At 45.9% G+C, this 20224-nt stretch overlaps 1 protein-coding gene and 1 long non-coding RNA gene across 3 annotated transcripts in view; one reads left to right on the plus strand and one right to left on the minus strand.

Moving 5' to 3' along the window:
- Nucleotides 1–4841: 4841 nt before the first annotated feature.
- The window catches only part of LOC137204151 (coiled-coil domain-containing protein 3), a 103068-nt gene continuing 87685 nt past the window's right edge, over nucleotides 4842–20224 (minus strand). Inside the window, exon 3 of the mRNA XM_067701432.1 lies at nucleotides 4842–6751. Coding sequence (XP_067557533.1) covers nucleotides 6476–6751 — 276 coding nt within the window. The 3' untranslated portion in view covers nucleotides 4842–6475. The remainder of the gene's footprint in view (nucleotides 6752–20224) is intronic.
- Nucleotides 8413–15724, plus strand: LOC137204180 (uncharacterized). Of its 2 annotated transcripts, XR_010933454.1 has the most exons (5): nucleotides 8413–8587; nucleotides 10623–10743; nucleotides 12788–12835; nucleotides 13484–13573; nucleotides 13954–15724. It is a non-coding gene; the product is annotated as an uncharacterized lncRNA (long non-coding RNA). The 2 variants fall into 2 exon arrangements; XR_010933453.1 differs by having other exon boundaries at nucleotides 8415–8587; nucleotides 13484–15724.

Consider the following 20224-nt stretch of genomic DNA (forward strand, 5'->3'; position numbering starts at 1 on the left):
ACATATATACAATGGAATATTACTCAGCCATAAAAAGAGACGAAATTGAGCTATTTGTAATGAGGTGGATAGACCTAGAGTCTGTCATACAGAGTGAAGTAAGTCAGAAAGAGAGAGACAAATACCGTATCTCCTTCAAATCTGAAGGACAACTTTGCTGGGTAGGTTATTCTTGGTTGGTAGATTTTTTTTTCTTTCAGGAGTTTGAATACATATCCCAGTCCCTTCTGGCCTGCAAAGTTTCTGCTAAAATAATCTGATAATTTTGTGTGTGTTCTCTTGTATATAACAAGTTGTCTTTCTCTTGCTGTTTTTAAGATTTTCTCCTTGTCTTTATCTTTTGACAGTTTAATTATAATGTGTCTCAGCGTGAGTCTCTTTGTATTCATCCTTTTTGAAAATCTGGGCTTCCTGGATCTCGATGCCTGTTTCTTTCTCCAGGTTAGGGAAGTTTCAGCCATTATTTCTTTGAATTAGCTTTCTGCCCTTTCTCCTTCTCTTCTTCTGGCACCCCTATAAATGTGTATATTGGTCTGTTGGATAGTGTCCCATAAATCCCTTAAGTTCTCTTCAATCTTTTGTCTTTTGCTCCTGTGATTAGATAAATTCTACTGTCTTATCTCAAGTTTATGGATCTTTATGATTGATCTAGTCTGCTGTTGAAACCCTCTATTGAATTTTTCAGTTCACTTATTATACTCTTCAGCCTTGTGATCTGATGGGTACTCTTTAATATTTTCTATCTCTTTGTTGAAATTCTCACTTTGTTCATGCAAATGATGATGGAGCAAAGATGCTTCTGACCACACTGAGCATCTTTATGTCTGTTAGTTGAAGTCTGTTAGATAACTTACTAACCTCTGTTTTATTAAGATCTGTGTCTGGAGTTTTGTCTTGGTCTCTAGTTTGGAATATATTCTTCTGTTTCTTCATTTTCCATGACTCTGTGTTTGTTTTTGCACATTAGATAAAGCCGTCTCCTCTCCCAGTCTTGCTAGAGTGGTCTTGTGTAGGAGATGAACCTTATCTATCAGGCTGGCTCATGCTCCTGTAACCTTGGTGATTGTCCAAGCCACCTTTTTTGTTCCTAGTACCTCCCAGTAGTTGAAGGTGTGCCAACTTGACAGGGTTCCAAAGGAAATGATCACAGCACCTACGTGAAGGCTGGTTGGTAGCTGGGCCCTCAGGCAGCAGCTGGGAAAGTATGTAGATAGGCATCTTCCAGAAAGAAATGGGAGCTGGGTGTTTTGGCCTACTCCCTCTGCACTGGGCCCAGGTGTATAGCTTTGTGGCCAGGGTGTGCTCTTGAGCCTTTTAAGAACTTCTTTGTTTGCTACATGAATGTAAGTCCTGTTTGCTATCAGAACCAAGCAATTTGGGTGCCTGCCCCTGAGGTGGCAGCCACAAAAGCTGGGGCACAGATATGTATACAAGTTCCTTCCAGGGAGATAACTAGCAACCTGGAGCAGGCTAGAAAAAGAGGGAGGAAGAGGTGTCTTCGGGCTTCCCTGGTCTTTGGAGAGGATCAGGGAGTCAGGCCCTAGGTGCGTAGTACATTAGAAGGCTGACCCTCAGGCGGAAGCTTTTGAAGTATGCAAAGAGACCCCTTTAAGGGAAAGACTGGGAGACTGGGCATTTCTCTTTGCTCCTTCTATGCTGATCCCTGGGGCGATGGCCAGTTTAAAACTGCCTCTGTTTTCTGTAGTCCTATGGGACTTGTACATGGAAGCACTGGTGACTGTCAGAGCCAGGTGATCTGGGGACCCATCAGCTACCAGCAGCCACAAAAGCTGGGGTGCAGACTTGTGTACAAGTTTCTTTCAGGGAGATTCTGGCAACTTGGAGCAGGTCAGAGAGAGAGGACAGGGGTGGTGTCCACTGGCTTCCCTGGTCTTTGGGGAGGATGGCAGTCAGCCCCTAGATATGGGCTCAATTAGAAGCCTGACCCCCAGGCAGCAGCTTTTAAAGTATCCAAGTAGACCCCATTCAGGGAAAGACTGGGAGGTGAGTGTTTTTTCCCTGCTCCCTCTGCACTGACCCCGAGGTGATGGCTGAAGTGAGTGCTTGTGCCCTTTAACAACTGCTTCTTCTTTTGCTATAGTCTGTGGATCTCATGGACGCAAACCCCATTGGCTTTCAGAGCTAGGTGTTTGGAGGCCCACCCCTCGGGTAGGAGTCTTAAAACCTGGGGGATGTAGATGTGGGGTCCAAACCCTTCACCCCTCAAGGAGAAGCTAGCATTCAGGGATTTCCTTCCACAAACTGTACAGTCTGTGCCAGGGCTGGGGTTTATGGCAACAGCATGTCTCAGCCTTTCCTACTCATACATAGGAAAGACGTAGGTGTTTTCTTGGTCCCTCATTGTATAAGAGGTCCTTAGCCAGTTTGAGTTTCTTTCAGAGGGAGTTGCTCTGTGTGTAGCTGTTCACTAGGTGTGTCCGTTGGAGGAGGGGGCGTCCAGGAGCCTTCTGTGTCACCATCTTTAAACACAGCTTCAATACTTTCTAAACTGTTTTGTTTTTTCCTGGGATGGATAAATCTGAGCATGGCTGGAGGATAAGGGCAGGATTCCCCAACGAAGAAAAGATTTATGATAAAAGAGGGAACATTGGTGGAGCCGGGTTTTGAGAGGAGCGATATGAACTCAGGATAACAGGGCAGGGGTTTGACCCTGGATGTGGCCCAGAGGGATGAGCCTTCGAGTTGGAAGGGAGGAGAGAAGGGGGGCAAACTAGACAGTGTGAGTGACAAGCTAGTATGGATGAAGAATGTCCTCTGCCATATCAGTAAACAAAGGATGTTGCGGCCACCAAGCTAGCAGCCACTGCAGCGGCGCTGACTGTGCACCCTGAGGGGATTCAGGATGGAGAAAAACAGGACACTGGCCCTAGCTAGTTAAGGTGCATATCAAAGGAATGACTTCAATAAGCCCAGACTCTCGCATCTTCCCATATGTAGAAAATTTGTGAACTTGCGATGTCTTTTTTTTTTCTTTAATTGACCGCCATCTTTCAGTGTTTTATGTGGTTGTGTTTTGCTTTGTTTCTGCAAAAGCTCCTGCGTACCCTGGCTCCTCGCTCACCTCTTCAGAGCGACCTGAGAGGCACCTCCCGGGCTGAAGTCCTCAGTATGTCCACCGAGTAAAACGCAATGCTCAACCTTTAGCTTTTTTTTTTTTTGCGGTACGCGGGCCTCTCACTGTTGTCTCTTCCATCGCGGAGCACAGGCTCTGGACGTGCAGGCTCAGTGGCCATGGCTCACGGGCCCAGCCGCTCAGCGGCATGTGGGATCTTCCTGGACCGGGGCACAAACCCGCGTCCCGTGCATCGGCAGGCGGACTCTTAACCACTGTGCCACCCGGGAAGCCCTAGGCTGTGCATTCTTTAATTCGACCCTAAGAAGGTGAGCAAACACATTTCTGATGGACTATATTTTCTTGGTAAATTTGCAGGAACAACCCACTACTGAATGTGAAAGAAAAGGAGGTAGTTCAGAAATAAGGAAAATGGAAAGGAGCTGGAGTATTGTACGGCAGTTGGACGGGAAAATGACATGGAATCCCACCAGACACTCTTATTTCTGACATGCATTGGGCCTTTCTGGTGAGTATTTATCACTATAATATAGATGATGATTGTGAGTAATATTATTGAGTACGTGTGGGGTGTCAGGTATCATGCTAAGCATCTCCTCACAGCCTTTACAGTAGGAGTGATTATCCCCATTCTACAGGTGAGCTCGTGCAAAGAGAAAAGAAGATAGGGTTGGAGGTCTGACTGGCCACCTGTCCTAGTTGTGTACACGGGGCAGGTTAATCTGTTGAAGCCCCAGATTCCTCTTGGAAAATGGCGATCAGAATCACTATTATGAAATTGTTAGGAATATTACGTGAGATGTGTGTGCGAGAGCCTAAAGCATTCTGTGTACTTAGTTTTGTTTTTTTAAACGATCATAGAATGTGGACGTTGCTGAGCCAACAGCTGATCCATAGTCCTTGTGATTGGATTTTGCGATCTCCCTCCCCGAAGGAAGGTGAGGATTTGCACCACAGAAGCGGGAATCCCTGTTAACTTCTGCTGCCAGGCAGGTACCACAAATGCATGATGTGTGTTAAAAAAGAAACAAAAAAAACAAAAAAACCCAAACGGGGGTGGGTGCGATAGTAGCAGAGACAGCGGCCTGAACCGTAGTCCAGTGAAGGTTGACATTCAAACACAGAAACCTCATCCCCACGTGAGGTGTGGCCCACATGCCACCAGTTTGTAACTCCTGGGGACCCTGGTTTAAAGATGCTAGATTCTGTCAGCCTCTTGCTTATTATGTAACTTTGACAAAGTCACTTAGCCTCCTTGAACCGCTGAGTGGAACTCAACCATGGCCCACAGCTCAGAGATAGTGCTACGACAGGTCGGCCAATGTGTGTCAAGTTCTGAGCAATTCTTGGGTTTTTCTTGCATGAACAACTCCTACTAGTACGACGAGCGGGTGGCGAGGGCTGCCGTAAGATGACGACGTAGCAGATAATGGGGACCTGGGAGTTCCTGTTGGCACAGATCCTAATGTACCTTTGAAGACACTGATTAATGGAGCTGTGTGTCCCGCGTGAGGTGAGGTCAGGATAACACTGCTTGTCTGCAGGTGTGTTGAGAGAGGGGAACCTGGGGAGAGACAGGGTTAGCCTCATCCCAACGGGGAAAGCAGAGGCGGCTTCAGCTTAATCTCCTAAATGCCTCAGGTGTGACCCACAGATGCTTCCCCGAGGATCTAAATGGCCTTTTCAGGCCAAAGATGGAAATCCTGCAGGCCCCCTGCTCCAAAAGATACATGCATTGCTCTACTGCTGTGGCTGAACTACTGGCTCACGTTTATTGAAAAGGCAGAACATAATGCATCCGAAGAGATCCAGCTTCCACAGTTCTCCAAACGCTGGCTGTAAATCACCGTTAGGCTTGTCATTCCCTTGGGTGGCAGCAAAACTGCTGTAATGAAACGTCCCTGGGAAGACTAAACCACAAGACGTGCCTTCTATTGTACAAGACCATGCAGATTACAGCTGATACAGTGCTGGCAGAAGCTTAGCGGTAAAGAGCCCTTGAGCAAAAGTCCCCATGCTGTGCAGTCCAGGGCGTTGGCTTCTCCTCTGAGGCCATCGCCTACCATCAAGACCCAAGTGTCACAAGGCTCATGCCCCAGGCACGCTGCCAGAGCAAGAAGGACATGGTTTTTCTAAAGGCAGGGGATGGAAATCTGACCCTAACTGCCATTTCCAATGGAGAGGACGGCATTGTCGGGCCCTCCTGTATCTGGGGTGGTAAAGGGGCAGCTTCTACCTAAAACAGCGGGGAAGGGATACTGGTTGGTTTGGAGAACCATCATCAGAAGATAACCAAGGGATGGGCGCTTCTTAGTCACACAGCTGGGACGCGATCGCATGCGGCTAAGTGAAGGGCTCAAGTGTTAGGTATTGTGACTATCTTTTACTTGCAATACTCTCTCTAGAGGTTTCTTCCCAAAGAAAGAAGGTGAAGCGATCGTACAGAGGATCTAATGCAGTGAGAAGCGGGCTGATGTGCAAACACTACTCCCAGGGTCTGTCTGGACAGTCCAGGTGGGTGCAAAGCATTTGCATAAAGAAGCCAAGATCGGAACGCCCTCAACAAGCCCTTTTGGGAGCAGAGCAACGAGGCAAGGTCCCCAGACCCCAGTAGGTAAGGAGGTGTCTTTGCACAACAGAAATTCACAACATACTGGGTCAGCTCACCTCGAATTCAGAGAAGTTGGAAGTAATCACTGAGCAAACAGTAAGTCAGAATTTAGTAGAGGGCTGAGATACTGTTCGAGCTCCTCCAACTTAGAAATGTGCTTTCATGAAACAGGACAGGACCATAAAGGCAATTCCCCTTTAAAGTGGCCCATGGGATACCTCTGTAACTCTGGATAGCTGAGGTTGGAAATCAGGTATAATTCTTCTTACTTAATTACCTGCCACCTCTAGCTCCACTCCCTGACTTGTGATGAGCTCCGTAAGTCTTAATGACACCAGAAGATTCCACGACCTATCATTCCTTCAAACCAACGGTTGTCCTGCTGCTGAGAGCTGGGACCACACTCCCTTTCTTCGGAAATGGAGGCTGAACCCCTTGAGTTCTGTACCTCTAGAGATTCTAAAATGTTCTTTCCCCAATAAGTGCACTTTTTCCAAGCTGCTCCTGGAAGCCAGGGACAGGCCCCAGGCAAGCATATGGTACTGCTGGCATCAGAGCACTGGGTCTGGGACAAGGGAAGGGCAGGAGGCCGGCAGCCAAGAAGATAGGAGACTTGCCCTGTAAACCAACTAGACGCTACCCAATGCACAGTAAAAATATCATCATCTACAAGAGTTCTTGAGCTATGTGCACGTCTAAACCCAGTGTCCTTTTCCACTCCCCGTGAGAGGCCTCAGCGGGTACCAGGTGAGGCCAAGGCTCCATCCCTGCTACCCCCGCAGGTAGGCGGCGCCCGCGGGCTCGCGGCCCAGCGCGTTGATGTGCGGGAGCGCGCCTGCCGCGGCCGCCAGCTTCTCGCTCAGCTTCTGGTTCAGCAGCTCCAGGTGGCGGCCATTCTTCCGCGCCTGCCGCAGGGACCTCTTGACCTTCTTCACCCGGTCCCGCAGCTGCTTGTTCCGCTTCTCTAGGGTGGCCACCTTCTGCTGCAGCTTCTTGACGTGGTCCTCCTCCTCAAACAGGGCCTTCTGCACCGAGGAACACATAAGCTGGGGAGGAAACACCAGGAGACGCAGGTGAGTTTCAGAAAACCTCCCCAGGTAAGCTTCCTGGTGCTGCCAGCCCGGCAACACAGACCCCGATGTCACCAATGGCCCCAACCCGGGATAAGGACAGTCCTCATGCCCCCTTCTTGTTTTCACCCTGTGGACCCCAAATGCAGAACACCCCTCTTTTGCTTTCTGTGTTTGGGTACCCTAGATAATTTTGTTTTCAAAAGATACTCCATGGTTTTGTCTTCTTACGTGCCTACCGATTTGCATCCTGTTGAGTCCCTGTTGGATCAGGTCACTCTTCCCTTTTTGCTCTCATTCAGCAGTTTCGCCTGTTCAATTCTAATCTGACTCTAGAACATTTTACAGTAAAGCCCAAGCTTGAGGACCACCCACTTGGAAGCGAAACTGGATCCACAGAGGGCCTTCAGCGTATTTCCACGAAAGGGCTTTGCCTGTGCTGAGGTGCAAATACCCTCATTCTGGAAACATTTCTAGTCATCGTGGGATGGGCTGGAAGTGAGTGTCTCTTTTGAAAAACTGAGTTTTTGTTTCTTACCTAAGCCCCCTTGGTTTCTTACAGAAAAAAAAGATATTCTAAATATGTCACTCTAGCAAGGACAGAGAGCTCTGGTGACCCAAGAAGTAAGAGAACAAAACCCGAAACAGAAAGATGCACAGAGTATATGAATAGTCTACAGGAAAGGTAACATACAAATATCTCTTAATCTCTTATAGGAAAAACTTAGTAAGAGAAATGCAAACTAGATCCACAATGGATTGCTTTTCTTTTAACAAAATGAAATTTTGATTTTACCCTTTGGTAAAATCAGAATCAGCATTTGGGGAAATAGGCATTCTCCTGTAGGCATTCTCATATACTGCGGGTAGAGTGTAAACTTCTATAAAGAACGATCTGTGTCAAAATGAAAACTGCTTATACCCTTTGATCTAGTCATTCTGATAGAAACACTCCCATATGTGCAAATGTATATTTATATATTATATATAATAATATAATTGTATTTTATTTATACACACACACACACACACACATAAAACAACTATAAGAAGGTTGAGGAATGACATTAGCATCATGGCCATATGAGACATCCCTCTTCCCACCCCCAACAAAAATGGCATCATGAACAAAAGTGACTTTAAGAGAACTGTGGGATCCACCAAGGGACCCAGGAGGAGTCTTGCCCACGCATGGCATCTGTGCATGCCTGTCCTTCTGATTGCTTGCCTGTCTCTAGTATTCTATTGGGTCCACAGAACCTATTTTTCCCTGTATATGCAAATTGTATGTTTATAAGTGAAAATGTTAATACATTAAATGATTGTTCATTTTGAAGCATAAGGAAAAAAGACGAACATCAGTCCTGGCTGTGGACCCTTCAGTGGTCCGCGAGCTTCCTCCAGCCCCTCTCAGGCAAAGAACCTCAACAGGTATTTCTCAAAGGAGATATACAAATGGCCAACGAGTATATGAGAAGGTGCTAGACATCACCAGTCATCAGGAAAATACAAATCAAAACCACAGTGAGGAGCAGGCAAGCAAAGGAACCTGTTGTTTGTTCTCCCTGCCCCCCACCCCTGCTCTGCTGCAGCAGGGGTTCCAATAAAGCCCTGACTGAACTTGGCCTCTGATCAATTTCTATTGATTAAGGAGGCCAAGAACCCTAGTTGGTAACAGATTTTGTGGTGCCCAACGCGGGGCTTGTCCCTGCTGCAGGAGAGGATCTGGGCACCTCCGGGACCACCTAACGCAGCTTCCCCGCGGGTGACAAGCGGCCACCTGAACCTCCTGTTTCAGCATCACCTCGTCTGGTAAGTCTGCCTTTCTGGCCCCCGAGGGGCCTCAGTACCCTCAGTCAGGCAACGCTTCTCCCCTCCCCTTTGTCCCTCACCATTTTCCCTCTCCTGAAATCTCTCTGCTTCTCTCTCTGTCCTCTCCTCCTTCTGTCCTTCCGAGAGAGTGGACGTCGGGCAAGCTACAGCTCCCTGTGGCCGGCAGTGGCTCACCGTGACGGGCGACAAGCGGAGGAGGGAGAGGCTCCCTTCACACCTTGCAGACCTTGGTCCAGCGGGCTCTCCCTGACTGGAGATTTCTGAGTGATAGAGGTTCAAACCTCATATCGTGTAGTGGGCTGTAAGTCCGATCATCCCCATATTCTCACCTTTATTTTCCTGCCGCCAAGAGAAGTCCCGTTGGGAACGAGCTGAAGCGGCAGATTTCTATATACTGGTGCATGCGTGGGTGAGAGTCCCACCTGTGGGTCGGGGACCCACAGACGACATACAACTGGCTGGTTTCCGGGCTTGATCACCACGATGGGCAGTGGACAGGGTGCTCCCTCCTTCACTGGCCCTTTCTGGAAGCATGCAGATTGGTACCTGAATAGACAGCCACAGGGGGCGGGCTGAAAAGGCAACCTCTCTGTCTCTTTCTCATTTTCAGTCTTTTCTGTCCCTCCTCCCTTTACTTCTCCCTTGGTCCTTACCCCTACCTTCCCATCCCCTTAATCCTGAAAACTTCTTGTTTGTGTCTTTAAGTTTTGCGATTGCTTTCTTTGTGATGTAGTTTTTGTCTGTCCAGCTGTTCCTGGAAGTCACTGCCGACATTGTGAGCACATACAAACACAGCCCGCATTGCCTGAGACTCCAGCCTTGGGTTACTTAGTGGGATTTCAAAGAACAAAAAGAAAAGACAGGGGCTTGCATCTCTCTCCTCTGCCTTTGCAATGTAACTCTTCTGCCTGAGCTCAGGGGGCTTGCATCTCTCCTCTGCCTTTGCAATGTAACTCTTCTGCCTGAGCTCTCAGGAACTACCTGATTCATCTGTAGTCCCCCAGACTGAGGGGGGAAAAAAAAGGCCATTTTAAATTCAAGCAGGAAAACTATGAGATCTCTGCTTCTACAGAAATTAACTTGTCTAGCTTAAGCTATGGGTTTAATTAATACAGACCCATCTTTGGAGTCATTAACATAAAGTACAATACTTTCATTGTATCTAGGGTTACTGGAAGTCAATAAGTGCATATTGTTCCTGTTGTAAAAATCTGTCAACAGGGACAATAACCTGATATGATTAAATTTTTAAGTAAATGTAACTGGGATAAGAACTTTTTGCTAAGCTACATAGGAATAATTATGTTTTGGAAACGTCCATCTAAGAAGCTAAAGTAATTAAGATAGGAATTAATTGTATCTGCAGGCCATTTCAAATAAGATAAACTATTGGAACATTAATTGCTAAACAGGTCTAAATTTACCTGCTTTTGTCTTCTTGTGAGAGAGAAATTAAGCTGTTTGGTGCCACCTTGAGATGTTCGCTACCCATTTATGGAATGCTAACGTGAAAGACAGTTCATGGTGGCTTAAGGAAAGTAGGATGCGTTAAGAAAAGAAGGTACGAGGAATGGGAATATATTTTGTTGAAAGGAAAAAGGATGACTTTGTCCTACAGCTGGCTGTTGCTGAAAGGGGAAAGAATAAGGGACAAGTATGGCTACAGAAAGTTGCAGGTTTGTGGAAGAGGAAAATTAGGAACTTTGGTCAGGATTTTCTAAGGTTGGATTAAATTTAATTAGGTAAATGGATTTTATTAAGAGTAGGTTGATGCAAGACTGGGCTTGGTTTCTCTCTCTCGTAAAAAAACAAAGTTTTCCCGGGATCAGGTTCAAAGTCAGCCCCCACCTTTCCCCGCTTCGGGAAGTAGCGATGGCAACAGAGGGATTATTAGAGTGCACAGCCCCTTCTCAATGGGAGACTTAGGAAACCCATAAGGCAGGTTCTCAGAGAACCCTGACAAGTTTAGGGATGAATTTATCAGGCTGGATTGACATTCTCTCTCACCTGGCAGGACATCATGGATTATTCTGGCCCACTGTTGTACCCCAGATGAAAAGGAGCGCATACTGAGAAAGCCCAGGGAACACGCAGATGGCCTACTGGCCACCAGTCCACATGGCCAAGTTTATCAGGTAGGTGGGACGCAATCCCAGAACATGACCCACGCTGGACTGTGAAGATTGTGTAGGCCAAGCTAGGATGAGACATTAGATTACTTGTGTGTCAGAAAGAATGAAAAGGTGTGTGGTGAAGCCAGTAAATTACGATAAGGTTACACAGGAAAAAGATGAAAGCCCAGCAGGCTTCCTGAGCCAGGTGACAGAGGCATTCAGGAAGGACACCAACACAGACCCTGAGTCCGCAGAAGGGAGGACACTCTGGGCCATGCATTTTATCACCAAAGCTACTCCTGATACCTGGAGACAGTTCCAGAAGCTTGCGGCTGGGCCCCAAGCCCCGCTGTCAACCCTGAGGAGGCCTTCAAGGTCTGTAACAACCGAGATTAACAGAGGAGGCCAATGAGGATAAGAGGCTAAATAAAGAAAACGCAGCCTCTGGCCGCTCTGATCCACCCACCACCTCGAGGGGACCCTGGAGGGCCGAGAAGGCTGGACAGACCACCATGAAGCCCCTTGGGCCCAAACCAGTGTGCCTTTTGTCGGAAAGGGGGGCACTGGGAGGCGGAATGTCCTGGGCGCCCTCCTGTGGGATGCCCGAGCGCCTCCCCGGCTCCAGATCCATCCTCGTGACTGCAGCAGAGCCTCGGGTCACCCTCGATGTGGCAGGTAGGAGAACTCTTGTAGACGCTGGAAACGCCTGCTCTGCTCTGACTTGGCCAGCTGGCCCCCTCTCCAGCCATGACTGTGCTGTGATGGGAGTCAATGGACAGCCAAAGGAAAGGCGATTTACCATCCCCTCTTGCCTGTGGAATCGGGTCCATTATTATTATTCACTCCTTTTTGTACATGACAGAATGCCCTGTCCCTTTCCTCAGGAGAGATTTGCTAAATAAGTTAGTTAGGAGCTAGTATATTCTTAGGTCAGGGTGAATCCAAGAAGGTAATCCGAACGGAGAATGCATCTATTAGTCCCAGATGACCCACCTGTTGGGCATCAAAATATGCCCCAAGACATCCCCCAAGAAATTACAGAACAGGTAGATCCTGCAGTTTGGGATACCTCGGTGCCAGAAAGGGCAAAACGTGTTCCCCCAATAAAAATAAGGTTAAGGCCTGGGGAAAAATACCCCTGGAAGACACAATATCCTTTAAAGCCTGAGGCCCTCAGGGGAATCCAACCGCTGCTCAGCAGATTCCTGAGACACGGACTCATTAGGCGCTGCCAATCCCCTTGCAGCGCCCCGAACCTCCCCGTACAGAAGCCTAACGGGGAGCGTCGGTTTGTGCAAGACTTACGAGCATTAATGAGAGCTTTGCAATTAGGGAAGGATAAGAAATTAAATATTTTCACTGACTCTAAATATGGGTTCACACGTGCTACATGCTCATGTTGCCAGATGGAAAGAAAGAGGAATGTTAACCACTAGAAGTTCCCCATAAAACATAAAGATCTGATTCTGGTCTGTTTGTTAGAAGCAGTGTAGCTTCCTACCCGGGTAGCAGTAATGCACTGCAGGGGCCATCAGCGGGATGGATCTTTTGTGATCTTTTGCGAGCCAAGGGAACAGCAAAGCTGATCAAATTGCAAAACAGGGTGCACAACTGCAGGAACCTGAACAAGGTAAGGCTCTAGTGATTGGCCCCCCCTGAACTCCTAGCCTTCCCCAGTTCTCCCCCCAGGAATAAGAAAATGCTGAGAAATGGAGCTCTGAGAAGGGAAGCACAGGCTGGCATCAAAAGGAGGATGTTTCTAATCCCTGAAGCCCAACAACGGAGACTCACCAAGAGCTTACATGACGCCACCCACTATGGGAGGGATGCACTATGGGACTTGAGGCAAAAGGCTTTTTCAGGAAAGGGGCTTTAAAGAACAATAAAACAAGGAACGCTTGCCTCGCCTGTAATAACCCACAGGCCCATCCAATCCCCCCTTCGTTACTCAGGCCAATTCAACGCCAACGGACATACCCGGGGGACGCCTGGCAGTTAGATTTCACCCAAATGCCCCCACGATCAGGATATAAATATCTTATGGTGTTTGTTGATACTTTTACAGGATGGGTTAAAGCCTTCCCCACCCGATCTGAAAACGCCCTGCAAGTCTGTAAGTCCCTTTTAAAAGAAATAATTCCTCAGTTTGGACTTCCAAAGTCCCTGCAGAGCAATAACGGGCCCTCTTTTTATAGCCAAAATCACAGAGGGGCTCACAACAGCCCTAGGGCTAGACTACAAGCTACACACCTCTTGGCACCCCCAGTCTTCAGGGAAGGTAGAGAAAATGAACCATCCATTAAAGAAAACCTTAGCAAAGCTCTGCCCAGAGACTCATGCACCCTGGACCAACCTGCCTCTTATTGCTCTCCTCAGGGTCCGTGTAGCCCCCAGGAGTGGTCTGAAACTTAGTCCCCTTGAAATGACCTACGGGAGGCATTTTCTTACTACTGACATTCTACTGGATGAGGAAGTGAACCAGACCCTGAGATATATTATTCTAGGACAAGTTCAGAAAGCAATCCAGGACTATGCCTACAAGGCACTGCCAGCTCCCACTAAAAATACAGAGGAAGGAGCAGTTCCTTCACAAATAAACCCCGGGGACCCAAGTTCTTCTCAACATCTGGAAAGAGAGCTCCCCCAAAGACCAACTATTGCCAACTATTACTGTAAAGTAATTTTAACCACCCCCACTGCTGTCAAACTGCAAGGGGTATCCGTTGGGTTCATCTGTCCAGACTAAAGCTTTTACTTCCAGAAACCCCACGGGTCACAACAGAAGAACAATGCACCTGTGAGCTAGCGGAAGATCTGAGATGCCTATTCCAAAGACAGGTACCATCAACAGGTAAGTAAAATGATGTAGTGGGTTGGCTCCTATCTCAAGCCTTAACGGGACTTGGGACCTCTCGTTTCCTTGGCTGATGTAGTTCTTGACAATCGTCTGGCCCTTGAGTACCTTCTGGCAGAGCAAGGCAGAGTTTGTGCGGTAACTAATACTTCCCGCTGCGCTTGGATCCGTGCAACAGGACAGGTAAAAGTTGATGTTAAGGAAATATAAGCTCAGGCAGAGTGGCTTCATAATTGTGGCAGGGGTGATATCGCCTTCCTTGTCTGGTGGTCAAGGAAGCCCAAAGTTAACCTGGTTCCTTCCCTTTCTAGGCGCTTTAATGGCAATGGTTGTTGTTCTCCTTTTTAGCCTTTGTTTTGTTTAACCTTTTGGTTAAGTTTGTGTCTTTTAGGCTCCAACAGTTTGAAGGCTCATGATGGCTCAAGAAATTCAGCCCATTCCAGCGGAAAGTGGCCCAGGTCCCTACCGGTCCTTGGAACAGTCAGGTCCTTCTCCTCTAGGGGAGGCTGGGGTCTTTCAGAAGAAGAGACCTTCAGCCTCTTACCCCTTAATAAATGTGTCGAGTCTCTCAGGGGAAGGAGACAGGCTGGGACCTGGGAGCCTGTGCTGCAGGGCTGCAGTGCTTGCACCTGGACACACCTCTCCTCAAGCAACAAATTAAAAGAAACTGCATGGGACTAAAAATTACTGTGTGCATGCTCAGATGGGGCAAATTCTAGACAGAAGATACAAAGAGACCAAAAAAACCCAGCTGCCATTTTGAGGAGCCTGGAGCAAAAGCAGGGCACTGCGCATGCCCCCGGCACACAACACCACCTAAGGGGTGGGCAAAACACCTAAGCTACCCCTTCGGCCCAACCCCTGGACACACCCCTACCCTCACCCCATATAAGGAACAAGCTCGCCCCTCTCAGGGCGTGGGCAAGCAAGGGAACCTGTTGTTTGTTCTCACTCCCCCTGCTGCAACAGGGGCCCCAATAAAGCCTCGCCTGAAAAAACAAACAAAACCCACAATGAGGCGTCACTCACACCTGTCATCAAAAAGACAAGAAATACGGTTCCAGTTCAAGATGGTGACATAAGAGGATTCTGAGCTCACCTCCCACCATGGACACAGCGAATCTACAGCTACATACAGAACATCTTCCCCTGAAAGAAACCCCAAAACTACGAGTGACCCCTACATACCAGGCAACGGAGAAAAAAACGCACATTGAAGCAGGTAGGAGAGGCTGAGACAATCTCATCCTAAACCCGGTGCAGCAACCTGCAATCAACAGGGAACTGACAACTGAGCTTATCCCCGAGGAGCAAAGGGGTTGAACCCCACATCTGGCACCCCAACTTTTAAGACCTGCACCTGAGAGACGAGCCCCCAAAACTTCCAGGTTTGAAAGCCACTAGGGCTTGCCTCCCTGAGACCCACAGGCTATGAGTGAACTGAGAACAGTTCTTAAAGGGCTCACACAGACTCACCTGGCTACCCAGCACCAAGGCCCAGTGCAGAGGCAGCCGACTGAAAAGCACCTGATTCGCTTATCTGAAAGCTTTGGCCTGAGGGGCAGGCTTCTCATTGAACACACAACTAAAGGCCAACTGAAATACGCGACAAAGACTATGGCCTCTTTTTGAATTATGGTTTTCTCAGGGTATATGCCCAGTAGTGGGATTGCTGGAAGTCATGTACCAAAATGTTCATTGCAGCTCTATTTACAACAGCCCAGAGATGGAAACAACCTAAGTGCCCATCATCGGATGAATGGATAAAGATGATGTGGCACATATATACAATGGAATATTACTCAGCCATAAAAAGAAACGAAACTGAGCTATTTGTAATGGGGTGGATGGACCTAGAGTCTGTCATACAGAGTGAAGTAAGTCAGAAAGAGAAAGACAAATACCCTATGCTAACACATATGTATGGAATTTAAGAAAAAAAATCATGAAGAACCTAGGGGTAAGACAGGAATAAAGACACAGACCTACTAGAGAACGGACTTGAGGATATGGGGAGGGGAAAGGGTGAGCTGTGACAGGGCAAGAGAGAGGCATGGACATATATACACTACCAAACGTAAGGTAGATAGCTAGTGGGAAGCAGTCGCATAGCACAGGGAGATCAGCTTGGTGCTTTGTGACTGCCTGGAGGGGTGGGGTAGGGAGGGTGGGAGGGAGAGAGACACAGGAGGGAAGAGATATGGGGATATATGTATAACTGATTCACTTTGTTATAAAGCAGAAACTAACACACCATTGTAAAGCAATTATACCACAATAAAGATGTTATAAAAAAGACTCTGGCCTTCGGGAGCCACTGTCATGCTTTCCCTCTGCTCCACCCTAGGCTGTGGCGCCTCCAAGAAAGGGGCTTGTGTACACGTCTGACGCCTTAGCTTTTGTGTCTGTCACCCAGAGAACACATCCCTTGATACCGTGGCTCTGGTGGCCAGTGGGGCTTGTGTTCATGGGTTCATCAGCATGGTAGCAAACAAAGAAATAGTTCTTAACTGGCTGTTACCACAGGGTTCAAGGCAGAGGGAGCAGACAGAAATGCCCATCTCCCCGTCTTCTCCTAAAAGAGATATTTGCAACCTGTAAAAGCTTCTACATGAGGGCTTGGCTTCCAATCAGCCTGAATCTAGGTGCTGACTGAAATCCTCCCCTGACAGGTCTTGGCACACCCTCCACTACTGCAAGCCACTAAGAATAAAGGAGGCTTCTTGGACAATCAATCACAAAGGTTTGAGAGATATCCAAGAGCTAGGGCAGAGTTGAACGATAAGGTTCATCTCCTACACAAAGCCACTCCTTCAAGACTGGGAGAGGTAGTTGTTTCATCTAACGCATATAAGCCAAAGACTGTCAAGGAAAAATGAAGAAACAGAGGAATATTTCCAAAGGAAAGAATAAGATCAAACCTCAGAAAAAGACCTTAATGAAATGGAGATGAGTAATTTACCTGATAAAGAGCTCAAAAGAATGGTGATAAAGATGCTCACAGAGCTCAGGAGGAAAATGCATGCATAAAATGAGAATTTCAACAGAGATAAAAAATATAAGAAAGTACCAAATAGAAGTGACAGAGCTGAAGAATAACTGAACTGAAAAATACAGTAGAGGTGTTCAACAGCAGACCGGATGAAACAGAAAAAAAGGATCACTGAACTCAAAGGGCAGTGGAACTCATCCAATCAGAACAGCAAAAAGAAAAGAGAATGAAGAAGAGTGAAGACAGCCTAACGAGACAACATCAAGCAAAAGGGGTCCCTAAAGAGGACGAGAGAAAGGGGCAGAAAACTTAATTGAAGAAATAATGGCTGAAAACTTCTCTAACCTAGATCCAGATCCAGGAAACCCAGAGAGTATTAAATAAGATGAACCCAAAGAGACCCACACCAAGATACATTGTAATTCAAGTATCAACAGTTAAAGACAAGGAGAGAATCTTAAAAGCAACAAGTGAAAAATAACTTATGTACAAGGGGAACCTACGAGACTATCAGCAGGTTTTTCAGCAGAAACTTTGCAGGTCAGAGGGAGTGGCGTGATATACAGATATAAAGAGCTGAAAGAAAAAAAAAACTGCCAACTGAGAATACTCTACCCTGGAAAACTGTCCTTCAGAACTGAAGGAGAGAGAAAGAATTTTCTAGACAAGCAAAAGCAAAAGAATTTCATCACCACTAGACCAGCCTTACAAGAAATGTTAAAGGGAGTTATTCAAGCTGAATAGAGAAGGTGCTAATTCGTAACAAGAAAACATTACAAAGTAGGCATCTCACTGGTAAAGGTAAATATACAGTAAAATTCAGAATAATCTAATGTCATAAAGGCAGTGGGTTAATCACTTGTAAAGCCAGTATGAAGGTTAAAAGATAAAAGTAGAAAAATAACTATATAATTTGTTAGTGGATACACAAGATAAAAAGATGTATTTGTGACATCAAAAGCATTGGAAAATAAGTTATTAACTTAAAATGGACTGTTGCAAGTTGTTTTACATAAACCTCATGGTAACTACAAAGCAAAAACCTATAGTAGATAAACAAAATATAAAGATAAAGGACTCTACCACTACAGAAAATCATCAAACAACAAAGAGCAAGAAAAGAGAAAGGAACAGAGGAACTACATAACAACCAGAAAGAAATTAATAAAATGGTAATAAGTACATACCTATAAATAATTACATTAAATGTAAATGGACTATCTCCAATCAAAAGACAGAGTGGCAGGACTTCTCTGGTGGCACAGTGATTAAGAATCTGCCTGCCAATGCAGGGGACATGGGTTCGAGCCCTGGTCCAGGAAGATCCCACACGCCGCGGAGCAACTAAGACCATGTGCCGCAACTACTGAAGCTTGCGTGCCACAACTAGTGAAGCCCGCACGCCTAGAGCCCGTGCTCCACAACAAGAGAAGCCACCGCAATGAGAAGCCCATGCACCACAACGAAGAGTAGCCCCCGCTCGCTGCAGCTAGAAAAAGCCCGCGTGCAACAACGAAAACCCAACGCAGCCAAAAATAAATAAATAAGTAAATAAATAAAGACAGAGTGGCTGAATGGATATAAAATATGACCCATCTATATGCTGCCTAAAAGAGACTCACTTCAGCTTTAAGGACACACAGAGACTGAAAGTAAAGGAATGGAAAACGATATTCCATGCAGGTGGAAACCAAAAGCAAGCTGGGGTAGCTGTACTTATACTATAAGACAAACTATAATAAGAAACAAAGGTCATTAATATAATGATAAAGGGATCAGTTCATCAAGAGGATATAACATTTGTAAATACTTATGCACTCAACATAGGAGCATCTAGATATATAAAGCAAATATTAACAGACCTAAAGGGAGAAATAGACAGCAATACAATAATAGTAGGGGACTTCAGTATCCCCCATCAATAATAAATAGATCATACAGACAGAAAAATAAGGAAACACTGGACTTCAACTACATGTTAGACCAGATAGACTTAACATTTACAGAACATTCAATCTAAAAGCAACAGAACACAGATTCTTCTCATACGTACAGGAAACATTCTCCAGGATAGATAATATGTTCGGTTCCAAAACAAGTCTTAATAAATTAGAACGCTGAGATCTTATCAAGCAGCTTTTCTGACCACAGTGGTATAAAAGTAGAAATCAATTATAGAATAAAACTGGAAGATTCAAAAATATGTGGAGATTAAACATGCTCCTGAACAACAAATGGTCAAAAGAGAAAATCAAGAAATAAAACATACCATAACTTGCGGGATGCAATAACATCAGTTGTAAGAGGGAAGTTCATAGTGATAAATGCCTACATGATAAAACAAGAAAGATCTCAGATAAACAACCTAACTTTACACCTCAAGGACCTAGAAAAAGAAAAAATAAAGCCCAAATTTAGTAGAAGGACTAAAAGCTGGTTTTCTGAAAAAATAGTAATCTTCAGCTAGATTCAGTGAAGAAAAGAGCCGTAAATAAAATCAGAAATGAAAGGAGGTATTACACCTATTACAGCAGATCATAAGAGACTATGAACAATTATACACCACCAAACTGGACAATTTGAAGAAATGGATAAATTCCTAGAAACATACAACCTACCCACACTAAATCATAAAATAAATAGGAAATCTGAACAGACCAAGTACTAGTAAAGAGATTGAATCAGTAATCAAAAACTTCCCAAGTACTAGTAAAGAGATTGAATCAGTAATCAAAAACTTCCCAAGAAACAGAAGTCCAGGACCATATGGCTTCAGTGGTCTTTCTTTCTTCATTTAAAGAAAAATTAATAGCAATCCTTCTCAAACTCTTCCAAAAAATAGAGAACACTTCCAAACTCATTTTACAAGGCCAGTATTACCTTTAATACCAAAACCAGACAAGGACACCACAGAAATCAGAAGCCAGTATCCCTGATGAATACAGATGCAAAGATCCTCAACAAAACATTAGCCAACTCTTTTCAACAATATATTAATAGAACCATATACCATAATCAAGTCGCATTTATTCCAGGGGTGCAAAGACGGTTCAACATCTGCAAATCCGTTAATGTGCTACACCACATTAATAAAATGAAGGATAAAAATACTATCGATAAATGCAGAAAAAGCATTGACAAAATTCAACATCCATTTATGACAGAAACTTTGGTGGGGGATTAGGCCTCGAGGGCAGAGCTCTCATGAATGGGATTAACGTCCTTATAAAGGAGGCCTGAGAGCTCCCTTGCCCCCTCTGCCACGTGAAGATACAAGAAGAAGTCTGTGACCTGCAAGAGGGCCCTCGCCTGTCCACGCCGGCTCCCTGACCTTGGACTTCCAGCCTCTAGAACCTTGAGAAAAAAATTTCTGTTGTTTATAAGTCCCCCAGTAGGTGGAATTTTGTTATGGCAGCCCAAACAGACTAAGACCCCCTGGTACATAGTAAATGTCCACTAAATGTTGGTCATTATTATGGTATAGAGTTCAATCTCTTAAAACCCTTAAGACCTTTGTGACTGGACCCAGCCTGCATCTCCAGTCTTACTTATCATCCTTCTGTTCACACACTTTATGCCCAAAGCAACCTGGCTCTAGTTGTTCCCCAGTATGTCTTGTTCTTTCCCATCTCGGCCTCTGCGTGCTCTTCCTTTCG

Source organism: Pseudorca crassidens, chromosome 1 (assembly GCF_039906515.1).
Source record: "Pseudorca crassidens isolate mPseCra1 chromosome 1, mPseCra1.hap1, whole genome shotgun sequence".
NCBI classification, from domain to species: domain Eukaryota; kingdom Metazoa; phylum Chordata; class Mammalia; order Artiodactyla; family Delphinidae; genus Pseudorca; species Pseudorca crassidens.